We start from the raw sequence: 23,028 nt of genomic DNA, 5'->3' as shown, positions 1-23,028 counted from the left end.
TGGGGGCAGCCCAATGTTGGTGGGAATGGAACTCCGACACTCTGCAAGAGTGCTTAATAAGGTTCATAACCTCTGAGCCTTCTCTTGAAAGCTATTATAAACCTTCACAGAAGAGACTCATGATGGAGAAAGTCCTCTTCACAGTCTGACATCTCAGGAGCTTCAGATCCCAGAGACCTCACATCCAGCCCTGCCAGGTGTTGGACATTCCAAATGTCCAGCTGTCCTGTTCCAAAGTGAATGAATCACCCGGTGCCCGTCCCTCCTCGAAAGACCCGAGATCCAAACATCTCAATTCACCCAAGAACTTTGAGTTCATCTCGTCCCCTGACATCTGGGCCCAGGTTCAGCGCTCTTCGTGCCCAAAGCCACTGCTGAATCCTGCAGCAGGAAACTGATGAAGCTCAAGAGTCTGAGAAGTTCTGCAGCCCCACATGCAAAGATCCTCCTGCCACCCATCAAATTTGAAGGACACGAACTCTTTCTTTCCAGTTTGTTTGTTTGATCATTTTCTTTTGTTTTTTTGAGACACGGTTTCTCTGTGTAGCCCTGGCTGTCCTGGAACTCACTTTGTAGACCAGGCTGGCCTCAAATTCATAGAGATCCTCCTGTCTCTGCCTCCCAAGTGCTGGGATTAAAGGTGTGCACCACCACCCAAAGGACAAAAGGTACAGAGAGGCACAGACCACTAAGGAATTAGGAAAGGACTCACCACAACTCAGAAAAAGAGAAAACTGATTCAGTGAGAGCTTCCAGTGGCGATGGCATGGCTGCTGCAGCTGCTCACTGTTCTAGTATGGGAACAAACACCTGCCAAGGACTCCACAGGGAATCACCCTGATCAAAGTCCCCTAAGGACTCCTGAAGGGCCTAGGGATTACTGGCAAGGGATCAACAGTGCTACCAGAACAGAAATGGGAGTCCAAGTCCTCCTTAAACTGTGCTATAATGATCAAAGAAAGGAGAGGGAGTGCTTCTAATCTCAACTGGCAAGTCACCATACCGGGCTCCCCTCCCTCAGGCACCTGCCATACAGAGGTCACTTCAAGGGTGCTCTCTGCTGCTGCAACAGAAACTCATTCCCTGTACATTTCACCAATCAAATCCCTTTCCCAGTGTCAAGGCCAGCTTCACAGGCTGCGATCAAGGCCAGAGCGCTCAGGCCCTTCTGTTTACGTCTGGCCATCTTTGTACTATCTCAAAACATTGCTATTCATTATGGCTGAAGAGAGATGTTTGAAGGAAGGGTAAGTGTTTTTGTTTTTTGTTTTGTTTTGTTTTGTTTTTTGAATGGTGAGAAAGACAGAAACCACAGCCCCAGAAAGGAAGAATACAGGAGGAAAGGAGCCCAGCGAGCCCAAGCCTTGGGCTGAAAAGGAAAAAAGTGCAGTGTCCAGCAGGCGAGAGTGCTGGAGGGCTGCTGTCTGCTCTGAGGAGCTGGCCTTGCTTGCTGGGTACAGCGAGGCCAGACCCTCCGACCAGCACAAGCTGCACTCTAGCTTGGCAGCGCCTCGTGCACTGGGGGATGGTAACTGATGACAAACCAGAATGTGTGGTGGGTGCCAGCAACTCCCTGCCATGCCAGCTTCCTGCCTGGGGGGTGGGGGGGGTGGTGAAGAAAGCCTTCTGCCAGCTTCCAACTGGCTCATTTAATTCAGTGCACAAATATTTATGAGGCAGCCACGGTAAACCAAGATGACTCCACTCACTTCTGAGTTCTGATTCAGAACCACTCTGCCCCAGCACAGATTCTCATAATGAATATACAATTCATTGCGAGTTGGCCAAACACTGTTTTTGGAGGGGTTTGTTGGTTTGTTTGTTTGTTTGTTTGTTTGTTTGTTTTTTCCCCAAGATAATATTTTTATTATTAATATTTGGGGATTTTGTACAATGCACACCAATCACACTTGCTTCCCATCCCTCCCAGATTCGCCATCTCACCCTTGCAAAAACAAAACCAAAACCCAGCAAGCACAATTTGCGTTGCCCATACACTCACTGGAACATGGCCACACTCCCAGTGGATAGCCCCTTAAGAAAATGGAGTCCGTTCTGCCCTACCACAAGAAGCCATCGACTGTGAGGAGCTACACTTCAGGCTCTTTATCACAATTTTTAAGGACGCTCTTAACGGCTTCCTGTCTGAACTGTTTCTTCATTTCACTGGGAGTTGGCCAAACACTGTTTAAGGGGTTGCTTTTATTCTTGTTTTCTTTTTGGTGTGTATGTGTTTCATTCCTTCCCTAGCTTAAAAAAGAATAAAAATAAAAAATAAAAAAATAAATGGGTTCTCTACCTTTCCTGCCACCATCATGTCCCAAAACATTCATCTTGCTTCCTACCTGTCTCCCTCATACTTCAACCTCTCTGCTGTCCTAACCACTCCTTCATTCTTCCTTTCCAATCTCACCAAGACCAAGGTCAAGGGCACCCCCACTCCAGCTCGCCCCCTTATCCTCCCAACTCCACTTAACCCCTGACCCCCGGCTGGCTCAGACCTCACCAATCTTCTTCCACTTCTGAACTCTTCCCACCCATGCAAATCACTGCCTTCCCACAGGCCTTCAGACCCACGGGGCGGCCTTGCCTGGCTCAGCCCTTCTCCAGAAAGTCCCAGCCACCTCGTACTGTCCATAGTCACATCACCTCACACCGTCACACCCTAGCAACCTGCCCAGGCTCCTCCGAACCCTCCCGAACCTGGCCCGTGTCCTCCTGGGAGCATCCTCAGCCTGACCTCCTGGAGGCTACACTGGCCTGCCTGCCTGCCCAGGGCGCAGACCACCAGGCCACCCAACTCCTTCCCCTTTGGTTCCTGGCACACAGCTACACTATCTCCCCTTTCTCACTGTAGCTGGGTGTAGTGGTGCGAGCTTTTAGAGAGTGGAGTGTAAGTGGAGGGAATATGGGCTGCCCCCAGGCTGCCACTCTCATCCTTGGCAGGGTTCTTAAACTTACTGAGGGAAGACCAAAATTTACATTTAAGAAGTGATAGATGCCAGGCAGTCACCACCTTTGGTTTTTATTTATTTATTTTATTAGTTATTTATTATTTAGTCTTCACTAGTTTTAAATTAGTTATTAACTAACCATTAGTAATTATTAATTATATTAATAATTAACTTATTATCTATATATTGGTTGTTAATTGATTAGATATTGTTAATCAATTAGCTATTAATTAAGTGAATAATTAATTATTTAATTAAGTGATTAAGAACTGATTAATTAAAAGTGTGCACCTTTAATCCAAACACTAAGGTGACAGAGGCAGGTGGATCTCCTAGTTCAAGGCTAGCCTGATCTACAGAGTGAGTTCCAAGGCAGGCTCAGTGGTGCACGCCTGTAGTCCCAGCACTTGGGAAGGCAGAGGCAGGCAGATTCCTGTAACCTCGAGGCCAACCTGGTCTGCAAAGCAAGTCCAGGACAGCCTAGGCTATACAGAGAAACCCTGTCTCGAAAAACAAAACAAAGCAAAAACAAACAAAACTAGAATGGGTTCCAGAACAGCCAGGGCTACACAGAGAAAATTAAAAAAAAAAAAAAAAAAAAAAAAAAAAAGGTGATAGACAAATTTATTAGGGCAGATAATAAGCTGATGGTGTCTGTTGTGTGTCCCATGCTGTATAGGACTAAGGGTGTAAGTGTTCTATGAGGCTCAGGGTCAGGTGTGCCAGAACAGGTTGAGGGAGTATGCCCTGAGGACAGATATGGGGCCGTGTGGACACTGGTAAGGCAGGGTAAGACAGAGGGCAGCCTGCACAGCAGTCCAAATTTGAGAAGGAATGGGTCTGGAGAGGCTGGTGCTAAAGGCAGAGAGAGTAAGGCTGAAGGCCCCAGGAAACCACAGGAAGCAAAGTCAAGAAGGCCAGGGTGAACAGGGCCATGTTGCAGGACAGGCAGAGAGCCAGCAGGAAGCACTAAGGGAGACAGGACCCGGGCTGCCTCCAACTCAGTTCCTACGGAAGAATACTGGACAGGTGGACATTAGGTCACAGTGAGTGTCAAATCAGAGACGGGGTCCCCTCCCCCTAACAGAGGACCCCTGGGGAGTGTGTTCTAGGATTAACAAAGGGATGAGGCAGGTGGTGACAGAGGCTGGCGGCAGGAACACACTATAATCCCAGCAAACATAAGGGCTGGGGAAGGAGGATCCTGAGTTCAAGGGCAGTCTGGGTTACAGATTAAGTAAGATCCTGTCTGGAAAACACATTAAAAAGCCACTCTGGCTAACTCTGGCTAGGATCCACCGAGGCTGTCCACTGGGTACCAGTTCTGAGGACACTCATGTATCACATGCTCCTGGCAGAGGCCTGGCTCCTGACAGCATCCCAGAAAGTGGCTAAGAAGGCACAAGCCGTTCTTACTCGGCCTCACTAAGGCACAAGTTAGATCAAAACCATTCCTGGATTCTCCAGCCCTAGAATCCCAAAACATAATCCATGCTCAGGGACAGCTCAGCCCAGAGAAGGGAAGCTGCATTTCAATACAGCCAAGAATGAGGCTCTGTGCAAGCAGAGAGGGCACCCAGTGGGCCAGCTAGAGACCCCATGTATGGACTAGACCAAAAATGTGTCCATCAGAATGACTTATTCGTCAATACCAGGTGAGACTTCAGGAAGTATTGTTTAAGAAAGGAAGACACTGAGAGTCAAAACAGACCCTGGCTCCCAGAACCCACTACCCATTTCACCAGAATATGCTTGTAGGTGACAATGGTCATCTGCTGGACGACTCATTCATTCAGCCGTTTGGAAGGTTCAGATAATCCATAAGACCTGCCCTAACCTCATGACGATCCAGGAAGGCTAGGTGCTGGGTGATGCCACCTTCATTCTATGTTTCAAGAAATTAACAGTGGCCTTGGGTGGCATTGAAACACCTCACACCTTGGATGGCATTGAAACCCCTTATGCAGAGACAGATGGCTGAATTTTAGGATAGCCTGGGCTACGTCATAAGACACTAAACAGACAGACTGATGCGCTGATACCCCCTCCGGGTTAGGAGGTAGAAATAGGATCATCAGAGGAGGATCACCCTAAGGTACACAGCGAGTCAGGACAAGCCTGGGCTACAAAAGGCCCTGGCTCAGACAAAGAATAAATCATGGCAAAGCTGGGATTTAAACTTTGCCTAACTCTGTGTCTGTTTAGCAGTCCTCTTTTATCAAATATGAATTCCTGCCCCAACCCCGGAAGGACACTGGGTATAAATGACTTAATTGGCAGCAGGCACTAAAACACAGTAAGCCGGTGAAAGGAGATAAAGATGGGGAAGGGTTATGATACAGAGGTACTTAAAGACACAAAGGCAAAGGGCAGGTCAGAACCTGAATGCGGCAGGTAACAAGCAGTCATTCAACGAAATCCTTCAACTGCTACCTACGGAGGGAGCAATTATCACGGGCTAGGAGCACTGTGAGTGAGAGGATACAGTGATGAGTAAATCCATGCTGTTTCCAGTGGAGGGGGTTTCCCCTCTCATGGCAGATGGACAAATGAATGGGCAGGTGGCTAGATGGATGAATGGGTCTATCACGCAAAGTTTTCAAAGAGTAGACGAGACTTATGTATGTATAATGTGTTCTGCCTGCATGTATGTCTACGTGAGGTTGTCATATTCCCTGGAACTGGAGTCACAGACAGTGGTGAGCTGCCGTGTAGGTGCCTGGAATTGAACCCCTGGGAAACCAGCCAGTGTTCTTAAGTGCTGAGCCATCTCTCCCTGCCCTTGAACTGCTTGCTAACAACTGGAAGCTGCTGGCAAAGGCAAGAAGTCCCCAGGGGAAGTAGCAGGGTGGGGATTATGTAGGCTTTTCACTCAGGAGCCTCAGTAGTTCCCTTGGTAAAAGAAGTGCTGAGGGTGGGCAAGGGACAGCAATGGGCAGGAAGCAGGCACGTTGGAACCTGGATCTGTCGTGGAGGTCAGAGAGAACCAAAAATGGTTCCAGAAGGTTCGTAACAAAGACACTACAAACAGGAAAGGGCTGGCTGCATAAAGATTCCTTTCCCAGCGTAACCTGTTTAGTTAAGTACTCTCTGTTGCACGCTGGTTAGAGACAGTGTACAGAGACACACTGTCACCTAGAAGACCCGAGGCCCAGTAACGAGGATGGCAAATTCTAGCCCAGTTTTGACATGTGCATGGTTTTGCACAAGCTGCTCTACCTCTCTGGGACCCTGGAAATAGCCTCAGTAAAACAAGACTATTATTACCTCCAGAAGCCACCTCCTGGTCCTCCCTCAGGGACTACACACTGGAGAGACTGAGCTAGCCCCAAACTACAAGTCTTGCCTCCTTGTACTTGCAAGGGAAAGGTTTGTGCCCCATGGTTCTAATAAAGCTTAGAATAGTGACCTAAAACCTTCCCTTAAGACAAGACACTTTAGCTGGGTGTAGTGGTACTTGCCTGTGACCCAGAAGTTGGGAGGAAGAGGCAGGTGGATCTGTGACTTCCAGCCCAGCCCAGGCTACGGGGGGGAGGGGGGGGAAGAAGAAAGAAGAAAGAAGACAAGGAAGAGGAGGAGGAGGAAAAGAAGAAGAAGAAGAAGAAGAAGAAGAAGAAGAAGAAGAAGAAGAAGAGGAAAAAGAAGAAAAAGAAGAAGCAGCAGGTTAGAAATTGACCATTTTCCCCAAACACTAGCAGAGCCCAGGACAAATATTAAAATTTCACAATGAGAATATTAAAGTGCCCAGTTCATGCAAAACATTATTCAAAACTACATATCCCTCATGAACCAAATATAAGATGAAGCTTACTCTATGCCTCCCTGCTTCTACTGACGTGTTTTATGGCAAAGTGACAGCAAATCTGGTGCTAAACATATTCTGGTGGATCTGATGTCATTTTCCTAGCAACCAAGGACCATGTTTGTGTTTGTAAGCACTAAATCCAGGTGGAAGGAAGGAAGGAAGCAAGGAAAACTGGTGTGCTGGTTTGAATAGAAATGGCCCCAAAGGCTCAAATCTTTCAATACTTGGTCATTAGGGAGTGGTGCTACTTGAGAGTGATTAGGAACTGTGGCCTCGTTGGAGGAAGCCTGTCACTGGGGGTGGGCTTTGGGTTCAAATACTCAAGCTAAGCCCAGCACCTCTCTTGTCCTGCTGCTTATCCATCCAGATGCAGAACTTGTAGCAACTCTCCAGCACCCTGTCTGCCTGAGCACCACCAGGCTTCCTTCTCACCACACGGATAGCAGTCTAAACCTCTGAAACGGTAAGCCAGCCCCAATTAAATGCTTTCCTTTATAAGAGTTGCCATGATCACGGTGTCTCGTCATAGCTAGAACACACTGACCAAGAAAACTGGAAAAGCAGTGTGTCTTCTCAGCGCCTGAGCCATCTCTCAACCTTTGTTTAGCTTTGGATATAGCGTCTGGCTGTATAGCTCAAGTGAGCCTCTAACTTAAGGTCCTCCTGCCTAAGCCTCCTAAATGCTGTGATTACAGCTACATGCCATCATGCCTGGCTACAGCCCTCTTTTAAATAAGATCCCAGAAAGCCTAATTATCTAAAAAGCATTAAATAAACCATACTAAGATGACAGCCGTCCAGCAGAATGGAAGAAGCTGCATCTCAGCAGGGCACGGTGGTGCACAGAATGAGGAAAGCAGGCGGTCACTCATCTCCCTTTCTCAATTTATACAGGCCGGGATCCCAGGATACCAGAGAATGGTTCTAATCACAGTGGGTGGGTCTTCCTCACTCAATTAATGCAATAAAGAGAACTTCCCAGGAATGCTCAGAGCCCATCTCTCAGGTGATTCTAGACTCTATCAAATTGACAATTAGTACTGACCACCACAAAGCCTGTCTTACAAACAAAAGAAAACGGCACAGGCCTTTATCCTAGCACTGGGGAGGCAAAGGTAGGTGGATCACTGTGGAGCTTGAGGCCAGCCTGGTCTACAGAGTGAGTTCCAGGACAGCCAAGGCTACACAGAGAAACCCTATCTCAAAAGAACAACAACAAACAAAAAATTAGATAGATAGATAGATAGATAGATAGATAGATAGATAGATAGATAGATAGACAGACAGACAGATAGATGAAAGTATAGGAAAAGAACCCTATAAAAGCGATCCCCAGCTTTGCTCTAGAGCCTAATACTCCCACCAATGTTAGCAGCAAAAAGAACTCTGACTTCCTTTTGTTCTGTGATTACAAAAGTTCATTTAACTTGTCGACAGGTAGAACATACTGGAAACCTTGTTCCCAGACCACAGTGGCTCAGAATAAACTTTTTTTTTAAATTCTTTTAAAGGCAGAGCCATTATTTTAAATTATGGTATTTACTTCTCATTACACCACCAGCCCAAGGCCTGCTTTCAATTGATATGCAAGAAACTCACTTTCCAAGCTCAGGTCTTCCTCAGAATGCTTATCCAAAGATCAGGGGACTACAGCTGAATCCTCATTAGTTCTCACACAAAAAGAGAACAAAGCCTGTTTTCTCCAAAATATGATTAACATCCAACACTGCAAAGAGACCAGAATGTGTGGGCTGGGGCTCTGTGGTAGATCAAAGCCCTGAATTCAATCCCCAATAAGGAAAGTTAAGTGTGACGAAGTGAGCCACCCAGTCTGCCAAGGACAGAACATTGCTCAATGGCCAAAGCTCTTGCCTAGCACACACAAGACCTTAAGTTCAGTCCTCAGCACCACACACAAACAAAAGAAGAAGAAGGGAGGAACCCAGAAAAGAAAGCTTTGAGTTGGGTTTGGTAGTGCAGGTCTACAATCCCAGGTACTGGAGATACGAAGGTAGAAGGATTGCAAATCAACGCTAGGCAGCAAAGTCAAAGCCAGCCCAGGCAACAAGGCGAGTCTGTCTCCAAAAGAACAGCAGAGGTGAGGTGAGGGGCTGAAGATGTAATTCTGCAGAGCCACGAAAGAGCCGGCACCTGTTTGGCTTTTGATGTAAACTCCTGTGCTACGGGCCTCCACCCCACCCCGAGCGTGCCCCGTCTCACATACCTCTTTGGAACACCAGGCACATTTGGGGTGAATTAATAGACATTCTTCACACGAGGTGGCACTTCCGCTAGTGCATATGTTGAGTCCTTCAAAGCAAGAGGAAGATATGTCAATTAGTTTCTGGCTATAAACATCATTGCCAGGCGCCGGAGGGATGGCTTGGTGGTTAGAAGCACTTGCTGCTCCCCCAGGGGACCACAGTTTAGTTCCCAGCACTCCCAGGCAGCTCACAACCACCTGTAGCTCTAAGTCCAAGGGGATGCCCTCTCCTGGCCTTCTTGGGTACACATGCATGCATGTTCCAGGCATGTGCCATTATGTCTGGCAGGCATTTAAACACACACACACACTAATAATTATAATATAATACATAATTATACATAATTATAATTATAATAAAATTATTTTGGTTTTTTGAGACAGAGTTTCTCTATGTAGCCTTGGCTGTCCTGGACTCGCTTTGTAAACCAGCCTTCCCTTGAACTCACAGAGATCTGCCTGCCTCTGCCTTCCCAAGTGCTGGGATTACAGGCGTGCACCACCGAGCCCGACTACAATTTTTTTAATTAAATTAAAAAAAAAATAACAACTACTAATGGCGCCTTTGAGTGTCTAGGGGTGGAACAGAATGGGAATCACTCCCTTAACAGGTCTGAGGCTATAGAGGACCCCAGTGCTAATTTCAAGTTAAGGTTCCTTGCTGAGGCTAATACAGTCTCTGAAGTCTCTGCCAAACGGATTCCTTTTTCTGCTGGGCCCACATGTGTTCCATCTCTTCCCTGTAAGTTATCATAGCCTCTCCTTTAAGGAAGGAAAAGGTCCTTTTACACTTAGAGCACCCAATAATTGGAGGGGGAAGTGAAAAAGAGATCAATTTAGACGTTTAAAAAAAAATCCTAAATCTAATTACTTGAGATACCATCTCATCAAAATCTGCAGCTAGTCAAAGAAGCCAGCACACACCCCTTAGAGAAAACACATTGTGCTGGTTAAGATAAAGGGACAACCAATGATTCAGCAAATCTACTAACAGGTCAAGTAGGAAAAACCTATCGGTGTCTGCTAGGCGACCAGAAAGCCCTGGGCTTAGTCACCAGGGAGAGGCAGGAGATCAGGAGCTAGGCCCGCCCAGCCATACAGGGAACTCACCCAGCTGGCTGAGCTACATAGGGGGACTTCTTTCAAAACTCATTTAAGTTTTGCAGGTGTGGTGGTGCATGCCTTTATCCCCCCTCCGGAAGCAGAGGGTCTCTGTGAGTTAGCTCCAGGGCTACATAGTGAGAGCTTATCAAAGGATGGGAGGCCGGAAGGGAGGCCAGGCTAATTCAGGGGCTGTTGAGGTGGCTCAGCGGAGGTGCAAGAGTGAGAACCTGAGTTCAAATCCCTGAGAAGCTTGGCCTGCCCAGGCACACAGCTGTAACCCCAGCACTTGGTCGGGGAGCAGAGACAGGGGGATCGCTGGGACTTGCTGACCAGCAGCCTGGCTCGGTTCCCTAAGAGACCCTGCCTCAAGGACAGCCAACGTGCACATACATTTTTAAAAACAAATATTTTTTTTGTTTTCTTTTTAAAGACAGGGTTTCTCTGGGTAGCCCTGGTTGTCCCGGAACTCACTCTGTAGACCAGGCTGGCCTCGAACTCACAGAGATCCGCCTGCTTCTGCTTCTAAAGGTGTATGCCACCACCTTTAAAAATTAATTTAACACATATTTCTAACCACAAAAAAAAAAAAAAAAAAAAAAAAAAAAAGTCAGAAGCTAGTATTAGAAGGAAACTTCAGAGCCGGACACACCTTCCTCCTCCCACCCCACTGATCTGGGGGAGAGGACTCAATGGAGGTGGGATTGAATCTACTGCTCTCTCTTCCCTCTCCCCTTGAACCAGCAGCACAGTTCTCCCTGGGCGGTGGAGCTGCCTGCCCATCTTTCCCTTCCTCTCAGAAACAGGGCAGATGGCCTCCGGCCAAGAGCAGAGCCCGAGGCTCACACATTTTTCTCTGAATGAGAATGACCCAATTAGTCCCTAAAAGACCCACTGGTCTCCTGGTCACGGCTTTGTAAAGAGGACAGGGGAAGTGCACACGAGACAGAAGAGGAAGGCTCCCAGCTTTTGTTTGGTTTCTGCTTACTCTTCTTTCTTGAAAAGGTTCTAGATCTCCTAACCCAGGCTGGCCTCGGTTACCAATCCTCATGCCTCCGTCTCCTGCGATTTACAAAAAAAACGTGTCAACACTGCTGACAATGCTTCAGCTCTTCAGGGAGGAAAATGGGACAAAGAAAAAGAAAATTAAACAGAGAACGGTAAAGAAAACACAGGGAAATAGAGTGTTCGAAAGTTCCATTAAATATCATGAAAATAATTACGTATAGGGATCCACAACATGGCTCAGGGGGCAAAGGCACTTGCCAGACGAACCAGATGACCTAAGTTAAATCTCTGGAACCCAATTACGGGTGGAATGAGAACAAACATCACAAAGTTGCCCTCTGACCTCCACAAATAAAAAGATAAAAATTAAGGCTGGGCGGTGGTGGCACAAGCCTTTGATCCCATCGCTCAGGAAGCAGAGGCAGGCAGACATCTCTGAGTTTGAGGCCAGCCTGGTCTACAGAGGGAGTTTCAGGACAGCAGGGGCTACATGAAGAAACCCTGTCTTGAAAAACCACCAGTCACGGTGGCTCACACCTGTTATAACCTAGCACTCAGGGAGGCAGAGGCAGGTGGATTGCTCTGAGTTCAAGGCCAGCCTGGTCTACAAAGTGAGTCCAGGACAGCCAAGGTTACACAGAGAAATCCTGTCTCAAAAATTAAAAACAAAACAAAACAGAGATTTAAAAAATAAATAGAAATTAAAAAAAACTAATATTGTAAATACTCTCAGTACGGTGCTATACACTAACAGCAAGCCTTCTGAAAAATAAAATGATCCAATATACAACAACATCAAAACACAAGCAAACAACTTAGAAATAAATTTCAATAACAAAGGGGATTTCCAAACTTAAAAGAGAGAGACAGAAAAACGAAGAAAAAGGAATGGAGGGGCCAAAGACAAGGCCGAGCAGCTAAGTGCACCGGCTGCTCCTGAAGAGGACACGGCAGCTCACAATCCTTTGTAACTCCAGTTCCAGGGATCTAGTACCACCTTCTGACCCGTGCAGGAACCAGGCACACACATGGTCCACAGTAAAACATTCATTCACATTAGATTTAATAAAAAATGGAGTGACGTGTGCATGGGTTGGAAGAACGGATAACTGTTAAAGAGACACATGCTACCCAAAGGGACCTGTGGACTCCTGCAGCTCCTATCCAATTCCTATGCATTTTTCACTAACATTGTTTTAAGAAATCCTACAATTCATCTCAAAGAACCAAAGCAGTCTTGGACAAAAAGGACAAAGCTGGAGATATCATACTCCCCAGGTTCAAATATATTCAAGCTACATTAATCAGTGCTGGGATTCAGATTCCGGGCAAGCAGCTGAGATGCCTATTTAAAAGACTAAATCGGGCCTGGCCTCCAGGTTCTCCCAGCATCCCTCAGTCCCTACCTGAACTTTCCAGCCCAAGACCTGGGCTTCTTCTCCCCCCAAGGGTCTTCATTATATAATCCAGACATTTTGGTTCTCTCTCTGTGAGTACTTTCTCTCTCTGCCCTCACCCTCTTTTCTGTCTCCCTCTACATGGCTACTTCCCTTGGCCCGTTCCTTTGGGCCCTGAGAGCTGGCCCCCATAAACCTGCCTTTATGCACTTTAATTCGGCTTGCACCGGCTCATTTCCTCGGTGGAGAATACCTATCAATCAAAATGTCAGTGGGGAGGGGACAGAGACCCAGTTCCCCACTGCCACCCTCAGCAGCCTGGAGCACCCTAATCTTTCAGGGCCACGACTTGAGACAAACCAGGGTTCATGGCTTCAACACTGGAAAGAATTTCAGGACTAGCCAGTTTATCAAGCCAAGTCAGGGAAGTTTTATTGAAGACATTTCAGTATAAGCTTAAATAAGAGGAAAGTAAGACACACCCTTATTTTCATTTTGTGCATGAGTGCTTTGCCTGCATGTCTGTATGTGCACAGCACACAGGCCTGAGGGCCTCAGATCTCCTGGAACTGGAGTTACAGACTCCAGTTAGCCTCCAAGGGGCTATCAGGAACCAAACCTGGGTCCTCTGCAAGAGTCGCATGTACTCTTAATCACTGAGCCAATTATCTCTCCAGCCCCCTTTGTCTCTCCGAAAGAGAGACACCCTGGGTGAGATTATAATCTGATAAAGTAAAGCCAGAACCCACTAGGGTTACACAAGGATTTTAGGTGTCCTTTCTCTGTAAATGTGGTTTCTCAGATTCCTAGAAAACTGCAGGTTTACAGATGGGAAGCAGGAAGGGCCTTAAATGGCTGGCAATTGTTTTTTTGCTTTTCTGCAGAGGGGCTTCAGCCCGATTCCTGAGGGAGAGGCTCCTATCCTCATGTCCCCAAGATTTCCCCTGCCTTTCATCCTGTCTCAGAACCAGCATGGTATTGACTGCCTCCGCCTCTGCTCTGCCTCACCCCCCAAAAAGAAAAAAAAAAAAAAAAAAAAAAAGGCAGAACAAAACAGAGCCCGTAAAATAAATCTTCACATTTATGGTCAGCAGATTTTCAACAATGGTGCTAACAACCACAATAAAAGTTTGGCCTCTTCAGTGAGCAGTGTTTAGACAAGTGGCCTCCCACGAGCAACAGAAGGCAGCTATGCCCTTAACTCACGCCACATGCAAAAAAAAAAAAAAGAAACTCAGGCAGATTATAGACTCAGTGGTAGGATGAAGCTCAGTTCAGTGCTTGCCTGGCACGCAGCAGGCTCTGGACACCCGGTGAGGTGCTGTATACCTATAAACCTAGCGCTGGGGAAGGGGAAGCAGGGAGGGCCAAAGGTGAAGGTCATCCTCATCTACACAGCAAGTTCAAAGCAAGCCTGGACTGTGCAAGACCCTATCTCAAGGGGATGGAGAGATGACTCAGCGGTTAATAGTGTATACTGCTCCTGCTTAGGACCCTCTTTGGTTGCTAGAACCCAGGCTGGGCAGCTCACAACCACCAGTAATTCCAGCTCTGGGCAGAGAGGCACATGCCTTTCCGCCCAACATCTGGGAGGCAGAGGCTGGCTAAATAGGGAGAACCTGCCTCAAAAAAAAAAAAATTTTTTTTTTAATTTAAGAATATATAAAATCAATGATAAAGAAAATTTAGTATATATATATGTAATAAAATGTTAAGTTTTTAAAAATGAAATCCTACCACTGGAGGATTTTGCTTTTTGTTTTTTTGTTCCTCGAAACAGCCCCGGCTGTCCTGGAACTCACTCTGCAGGCTGAGGTGGCCTCAAACCCACAGAGATCCGCCTGCCTCTGCCTCCTGAGCTTTGGAGTCAAAGACATGCGTCCACCATTGCCCAGCTTGGAGGATATTATGGTAAAAGAAATAAGCCAGACAAAGGAGGACACTGCCTTGCAATCTCAGCTGCAGGCAGCAAGAGCATGGAATCTCAACCTTACAGAAGCAGACAAGAGAATGGTGGTTCCTGAAGGCACAAGGAGCAGGGAATGAGATGTCAAAGCCACAAAGTTGTAGATGGAAGAACCCCTGCCCACTGCCTCAGGACAGGGGTGGGGCAGAGGACACGCACTGCCTCCCTTCTCCCCCCCCCCCCCAAGACGTGCAAGTAAGAGGTTGGAGAAATGGGAAAGAGAAGCACAATGGTGTGAGCACAATGAAGAGAGGTGGAACCGGAGATAAGAGTAGTGAACAAGGGCCTGATGTGAACATGCCTGAGGCCATGATGAGGTCCTGGCCTGAGCTGCCGAAGAGGGCCTGTCTGTGTCCACCACCTTGCAGCAGCCAGGGGTCTGTGGCAATGTCTGTGGTACATGTTACCACCATGCCTCCTGGGGCTGTGCAGAGAGAGCTCTACCCCTTGCACGGACAGTACGAGAGAACCTGGGGAGCTGACCAACTCGGCGACCGCCTAGACCCATATCCAGGGCTCGTGAGTTGACCCACCCCAGCAAACCCCATCGATGAAGTGCTAGAGTGTGGGAAGGGCCCTGTCCTGCAGGATCTCCATGACACAGGACAACAGCAGGATATCTGAGAGGAGTCCCAGTGGGCATCCAGTACTGATGGTGTAGAAGCCAGAGGCCTTGAAAGAGTCCTCATGGCGATGAACATTTGTAAGTAAAGCTGTTTAGGCAAAAGGGTAAACTGTGTGACACACTGCAGCTTCCAAGGCGAGATGTGCTTTTGTTTGTCTTTTGTTTTGGTTTTCTTTTGGGAAGGAGGTTGCAAGGGCAGAGGGTAGATATGGAAGGAACGAAGAGATGAGCCGGGTTGGTGTGCATGTGTGAAACTCACAAAGAATCAATAAAAAGCCTTAAAAAATTATAGATGAGATGAATATGTTCTAGAGATCTGCTGTATAGCCTGATGATTGTAGGCAAAATAATACACTGTGTGCTTGAAAACTAATGAAGAAGATCCTCCTTTTTTCGGGCTTTATTTATTTTTTTAACGTGTGTGCTGAGCCCATGGAAGCCAGAAGAGGGTGTCAGACTCCCTGAAACTGGAGTAACAGATGGTTGTCACATACATATGGGTGCTAGGACCTGCTCCTGAGTCCCCTGTAAGAGTAGCAAGTGTTCTTAACCAGTGAGCCATCTCCCCAGCCCAAAGAAAGGCAATCATAAACACTCTCAACACACACACACACACACACACACACACACACACACACACACGCTCCCATGTGAAGAAGTCATCATCTCTCTAGCCTATGGTATAATTTCATACTGTACATATATATTAAAACATCCCTGTATAATGTAGATCTACACCTTTTCTTTCCTATACTTGTCAACCATACAAATAAATCAAAAAAAGCATGACTGCAAAAACTGAAAGAGAAGAAAGAATCAAAGTAGAGGGAGAAAGGCTTGGGAAGGGAGCCCAGCAGTCCTTAATTTGTAGTCTCACCATTCTGCTTCTCCTCTGTCACTAGCAGTAAAAAACCACAAACACCATGAATGGCCAAGGATCGGAAACAGGGTGCTGAAGGGGGTGGTTAAGAAGCGGCACTGTCCAGCCAGGTGCGGTGGTAGCGCACATCTGTCATCCCAGGCGGATCTCTGTGAGTTCGAGGCCAGCCTGGTCTACAAAGTGAGTCCAGGAAAACCAGGGCTACAAAGGGACACCCTGTCTCGAAAAAGCGAAAAAGAAAGAAAAAAAAGGAAGAGGCACGGGGCACTGTCACCCTGAAGGATATTGAGAAGGGGAAACACCAGCTGGAGTAAAACCGGAAGCTGAGATGGTAAAAGACAAAAAGGGCCAGGCCCAGAGGCTTGGCATGTAAGGGAGGGAGGGAGACTTCAGAGAGCCTAAGGGGAGAGAACTGTGGTTTCTGCCAGGGAGGATCCTGACCCTGGACTCCGGACTCCCTCATTCACGAGGATCCTGACCCTGGACTCCGGACTCCCTCATTCACAGAGGCTGACCCACAGCAGCTGCCTGGCTGGGTGTCACCCATTTCACACCCCTAGAACTAGAACACAGTGCCAGCATTAACCTCAGGCTGCAACTGGAGTTCATGGGGACCACTGAGCTTCCTCCTCTGCATAGGACCCCCATCAGCAGGAGGTGCCACAGGCAGGAGGAGTCACAGGAAGGAGGAGCTCCAGGGCCTTACACAGGCCAAGGTCCTAGGTCTTTTTAAAATTTTTATTTTATGTGCATTTCGTGTTTGCCTACATGTCTGTCTGTCTGTCTAAGAGTGACAAGACTTCCTGGAGCTGGAATTACAGACAGTTGTGAGCTGCCATGTGGGTGCTGGGAAGTGAACCCAGGTCCTCTGGAAGAACAACCAGTGTTCTTAACCACTGAGCCCTCTCCCCAGCCCCCGGTTCCTAGATCCTAATAGGGAAGCAGCACCCACATGCCACCTGCTCTCACTGACAGAGCCTGCTTGCTACTTTTGTCTAGTGTGGTGAGATGAAATCTCATGGAGCTGCAGCTGGCCTTGAAGCCCTGCTTCAGCCTCCCCAGTGTCGGGAGGGGTATGGCCATGTATGCACCGCCACACCCAGCTTCCTCTCCAGTTTTGAAGCAGTGAGTTCCAAATAGGTGCCTATGCCCTCGAGAGCAGGTGTGCGTGCTGGAAAAAGTTCTGGTTTGGGCTGAATCCCCTTACCTGTCAGAAACTGAGGGAAGGAGAAAGCAAACCTAAAACAAAAGTTGCTGTTCTCTGCCCCTCCTCAACCTCAAGCCCTCCTGGCTTTATTTTTTTTTAATAAAGACTTTGGAGGCTGGGAGCTAGGAGTGTTTTCAGGCAAGCTAATTAAGCTTGCCACATTCTGCACATAAAACAAGGGAAGAGGAAAGCTGACAAAGTGTCTGAGAGGAAGGAGCCCTGTTAACTAGAAGCAGGTCCATGGGGGTGTCAGGGAGGCTGTGTTCCTCCTAGCCCCACAGCTCCTGGGGGAGACCGCTAACCACATGGTGGTCTGAACAGAGTCTGCGGTCAGAGCCTTCACTTGACGAATTCACTGCTTGCACTTCCCAATTACCTGAGCCCCAGGAGTCCAGGCTGAGGACCCAGGGCCTGGGAATGCAAACTCTCTATTTTCTTTATTTCCTCCTGGGCTACCACCTCCAAACACCAGGCATATACAGAGGCTCAATTACACAGCGGACCCGTGGTATGACAGTAATCAAACAGCCAGCTAGGCATGGTGGCTCATGTCTGTAATCTCTGCGCTCTGCAGGTAGTGCCAGGACGGCTATTACAGGTGCTACAAAGTGAGTTCCAGGCCAGCCTGGGCTAGGGTGAAGTCTGTCTCAATAAACAAGAACAAACAAAAACCGTAAGATCAAGTGACACTGATTAGTAGTTATTTCTATTAATATTCCATAGTCACACTTGACAATGAAGTACTTTTATGACATTCAACTCCCCTAAATTAGGTTTGTGCCCTTGGGACAAATCCAGATTCCAGACACTCTGTGTTAACTACTCTCTGAGCTCTGGATTGGAGAGGTTAAGCCACAGGTGCTGTTCCTAGGAGCTTGGGGGTGTCCAGCAGGAAGGCCCAAACTCCAAAACAACATAGGCCGTGTGCCACACACATATCAGTGTGACAGTCACTTCCCTTGGCATCCCTGCTCTCCACCTATTAATATTTCAGAGTTTGGACTTGGCCACATGAGTCACTGGCACCACTAAACATTCTGAAAAGGAAGGAAGCAATGAATAAAAAGCCAAGCAGACAGAGTTCACCAATGTCGCAATGCTGTGTCTAGGTCACAGAGATAGGCGTTGCTGGCCCCGTCGGCAGCCACATCTTGGTTATTTGCAGCCGCTGGTGCCAGCTCGGCTTCAGCTCTCTGAAGCTCTGTAACCTCAAGTCTCTTTGGGGCTCACTACAAACTACGATCTAAAAATCTGCTCTACTTCTGAAAACTCATGGACTCAGCCCCTCTCTCATCAATCATACCCAGGCAGTCTTCATCCCACCTATAATCTGTCCAAGATGTGTGAAGTGTTTTTCCTAATCCTGCCTGGCCCCTCCAGAGCCAACAGCCCAAGGAAGCCCCCTCGCCTAATTTCCCGCAGACCCTCCGGATCACCCTTGTTGTAGCCAGCCCCTTACTTCTGCCCACCCTGAATGTCCAAAGTTCGAGAACTATTACTGAAGCAGACAGCCAGCAGCTGCAAACTGCCTGATCGAAATCGAATAAAAGCAGGCACTCAATTAGATCGACCCTTCTGGCTTGAAGGTGACGAGGCACCAGGTGCTTCTCCCCACACCTCCGCTCTGCCCCACACATTTGTCATACAAGACATAGGATTTTGAGCAGGGAATCCAGCAACTAAAGAGGGATCACAGAACTCAAGTCTCAGTCTCATCTTAAGGCTGCCTGTCCGAAAGTCAGACATCTACCAAACACCCATAATACTAGATTTACAGATATGACTTGCTTTTTTTTTTTTTTTTTTTATTGATTGGTTTGTTGAGGTCTCACAGCCCTGGATGACCTCAAACTCCCGGTGTAGCTAAGGCTGCTGGCCTTGAACTCCTTCTGATCCTAATGCTTCTACCTCTCAAGGTGGTGACCTTCCATTTTGAAACAGCAGTTCATACAATGAGATGCTATGCAGCTATAGAAAAGAACGAGCGCCCTGATGTGACGCTTACTCCAGGGTACGGCTGAATTAAAAATAAAGTATATTTAGTGCTGCTTTTGATTAAAAATAGAGGAGGGTAAGTATACATCATGGCAGAAACAAGAGGTGTGCTGCTTTATCAAGATACAGAGAGCGGACTCCTGAAAGTTGTCCTCTGACCCCCACAAATACATCAAGGCACACATGGACACACAAGTGCGCGCTCATACACACATACGCCCCCCCCCACTTTAATAACTGGGGACAAGAGGCCATAGAGGTGGCTCAGTAGTAACAGCATTTGTTATACAAACATCAGGACATGTGTTCGAATCCCTAGTACCCACATAAGAACTGAGCACAGCTGCACATGCTTGAAAACCCAGTGTGGGGAGGCAGAGACGGGCAGCAAGCCAGTTTAGCCAAAGGGCAAGCTTCAGGTTCGGTGGGAGACCCGGTCGCGCTGAGAAGGAAGTTAGAAGGCAGTAAAAGAGGACACCGGATGTCCTCCTCTGCTCTCTACAAGTATGCTCATTGGCCCGTACACATATGTACACCCACGCAATATGCGCACACACGTCCAATTCTTTAAACAAAGAAGATGTTTTCAACAATTCTATTATCGTTAAGTATGTGCACACACATGCTGGTGCCCTCAGCACCCCAGGAACCGGAGTTACAGGGAGTGTGGGTTTTAGGACTCAAACTCGGGTCTTCTGCAAGCGCTCTTAACCTTGGAGCCAGCTCCGCTAAGGCAATGGCAAGCTGGGCTATAGCGAGCTGGTACAAGCTGATTCAAGAGGCCCAGGGTTTACAAGCCGGCACTACATAAACGGGGTAGTTAGCTCAGCACCCAGGAGGTGAAGGCAGAAGAATGAGCTCAAGGACAGGCAGCTTGAGGCCAGCCTGGGATGAATGCGTCCTTGTCTCAAAAAGAGAAAGAAAAAAGGAGGCGGCCAGTTACACCTACAATCTTCCTCCCCAAACATAAAACTCCGCCTACTCGAGAGAAAGAAACATCACTGTCTATAAAACAGCCAAGAGGTGCCAGGAGATCAAGACAGATCCTTGGACTGTGCTGCCCCAATGGGATCCCAGAACAGAAAAGGGTAAAAACTCATGTGGTTAATCAGAGTATGTCAATACTGTTCATCCGCTGTGGCAAACACACCACACTAATTAAAGCCGCATGCTGATAACAGGGAAACTGGGTGTGAAGATCTAAGACTTCCAGGTTCTTTGAGGTTTTAAAGCTATGGGGAAAGAAAGGCTAATCTAGTACAAAAAAAAAAAAAAAAATGATGATACTGAGCAAGTCACTTAGCCTCTCCAGACACACAGTTCAGGTCTTGAAGCACGTGGCCTTTACCATGGATTCCAGCTCAATGAATCCTGATACCTCCTAATGTCTTCTCTCTCCCCCAGAATGTTTCCTCCTAATCGCTGCTGCCCTGACAGATCCTGACTTCAAAGCAAGGACTGGGGGGAGGAGGGGCAGCTGAGAGAAATGGAGAAGGAACAAGGAGGGATGGCAGGTTGGGGTGAGATGCCTAGGAGAGAAACCAAGGTAGGGAAGAAGATATGGGGAATGAGGCGGCAGCTTTGGAAGAGAGCGGCTGGGGACCGTGGGCTGAGTGGGAGACACCTCGAGGAGGCCTGTGGGGTGAGGGAAGCCGCCTGACAGAGGCTACCTGGAAAACAGTCCAGGCAAGGAGAATGCATGGCCAGTGGGACAATGTGAAGTCTGTGAGGAGACAATGGCGAGCAGTCAGAGAAAGAAGGAGGCCATGGGGCTGCCGGCAGCACCGGAAGCCTGCAAGGCTCTGAGCAGCTGGATGTGATCTGAGGAGTTTTACCCAGGATTACTCTGGGTAGGGGATGAAAATAACTGAAGGTCCTGGCTCTACCAGAGACACATCTGGCAACGCTGCCGAAGGGATCGGGGAGGCGGGGCCCCACGATGCCGGACTCAGCCTACTGGGTGAGTCAGCTGGCCGGTTCTAAAGCAGACTCCTCTCCCCCAGTGGACCAAAATCTACACCCCATCAAAGCAAAAAGAACCATCACCAACAAATGGGTGCCTATGACCCTTTAAAGAGGTTTTAAAGATTTTCAGCCTCCCTAACGCTGCATCCCTTTAATACAGTCCCCCCAACCATAAACTTACTTTCATTGCTACTTTATAACTGCAATTTTGCTGCCGCAGGCATTACAAATCCTAAGGTCTGTGCCTCCCAAAGCTCTCACCCAGCCACTGAACATACCGGTGAAGAGACCCCAGCCCACATCCCCAGCAGCACACAGCCTCTGAAAGACACCCTGTCATTCAAGTACTGCGTAATTACCCCACATTGCTGATCTTGTTAAAAACCTCCCAGAGGATTTCCATGACCAGGCTGAAAAAGAAAAAGTTGTTACTGGGGCAGGCAGGCACGAAGGGCCACTTGCCAAACTACTTAGGTATCTTAATTCTCCGTTGCCTCAGTTAGCTAAATAAGTATAGAGAACAAGCAGGAGAGGAATACTAATTAGAGCTAATTAGGCCCTGCCCTCTTCTGCCTCAGTCCCCTTGATGAAAAGTCCCCCCTGACTAAGGACGGTGAAGTTAAACTGTAAATCCCAGAAGGTAAATAGTGGTCTAGGAACCAAGGCCACCCTTTTGCAAGGCAGTGTCTGGGCCCGGTTACCTAACGGGAGCTGCAAACCCAGCCAAATTCCGACAGCCCCACCCCCACTCCAGCATCTGCCTACAGCCATGGTGGGCCAGGGACAGGGTGAGGAGGAAGGGGGGGGGGCACTGCCAACTTGCATTCTCTAAATGCAACAAAGGGCCCTTGGTATTCGGAGCATTCTAATTTGCGGGCCATTCACTGAAAGCACATTTGATTGCTTATAAAATAATAAACCGGGGCAGCAAACATGACTCCAGTCGTGCAGCAGGAGTGAGACCAGGCTCCTCCCTCTGTCTCGGGAGCGGAAGTGGGCATGGGAGGCCTCCCCAGCGCAGCCCTCCCCTGGTTCTGTGTCAGGTTCCAACCTGGAGACTCCGGGCCCCAGGAATAATTAAGGAGATACTCCTGGTGGGGGTGGGGTGAGGGTACGGGTGGGTTGGCAAAGCAAAGGCTTGTTTACAGTGAGCTCCTTAAACTTAAGGTCTGTGGCCTGCTGGCTCGGTCACTGGTCTAGGAGGCCCCCATAACAGGGCCACACTTCACAGCACTATTTCTTTCACGAGGTGACTTTGATTTTCCTTTCAAGCTACGTTCCCGTTAGCAAGGGAGAAAACAACTGGACAAAGTTCCCGTGACCTTACAAGAGAAAAAGGGGCGGGGGTCGTGGGGGAGACATGAGGAAGGGGCAACAGGAGGAAGGTGGGTCAGCAACATTGGGAAGCTAAGTGCAATGATCCAAACGAGCCACTCCTTCTGTCCCTGCAGAGCACCCTAAGCAGCAGGCGGCCCAATCCCAAGGCTGGCACCAGAACTCTCCAAGAGGCGAGGTCACAGGCAAATGAAAAACTAATGCCTCTCAGGATTTGAAGGGCACCTCCGGGGGTGGGCCATTCCTTTAATCCCAACATTCGGAAGGACGGATCTCCGATCCGTGTAAATTCCAGGCCAGCCTGGTCTGCTTGGTGAGTCACAGGCCAGGTGGGGATATTTAAAAAAGACCTAGGCCACTGATCTACTGACAATGCTAATGGCAGGGAGGGAAGTTTTCTTCCAGAGTGCAGCCCCAGGTAAATGGAGCAGGTTCAAGTTGAGGACCACAGGGCCTAAACTATTTGGACAGCACAAACTGGTGTGTGTGTGTGTGTGTGTGTGTGTGTGTGTGTGTGTGTGTGTGTG

The 23,028-nt window shown here is 48.1% G+C and overlaps 1 protein-coding gene across 1 annotated transcript in view; it reads right to left on the bottom strand.

Annotated features, from left to right (window-relative positions):
- Itgb5 (integrin subunit beta 5) overlaps window positions 1-23,028 on the bottom strand; it is a 113,036-nt gene that overhangs the window by 88,160 nt on the left and 1,848 nt on the right. Inside the window, exon 2 of the mRNA XM_055625047.1 lies at window positions 8,984-9,069. Coding sequence (XP_055481022.1) covers window positions 8,984-9,069 — 86 coding nt within the window. The remainder of the gene's footprint in view (window positions 1-8,983; window positions 9,070-23,028) is intronic.

The sequence above is a fragment of the Psammomys obesus genome, unplaced genomic scaffold, assembly GCF_907164565.1.
Source record: "Psammomys obesus unplaced genomic scaffold, mPsaObe1.curated_primary_1811, whole genome shotgun sequence".
Classification (NCBI taxonomy): Eukaryota; Metazoa; Chordata; class Mammalia; order Rodentia; family Muridae; genus Psammomys; species Psammomys obesus.
The sequence above is the reverse complement of the archived record's forward strand: the minus strand, read 5'-3'. Positions and strand labels throughout refer to the sequence as shown.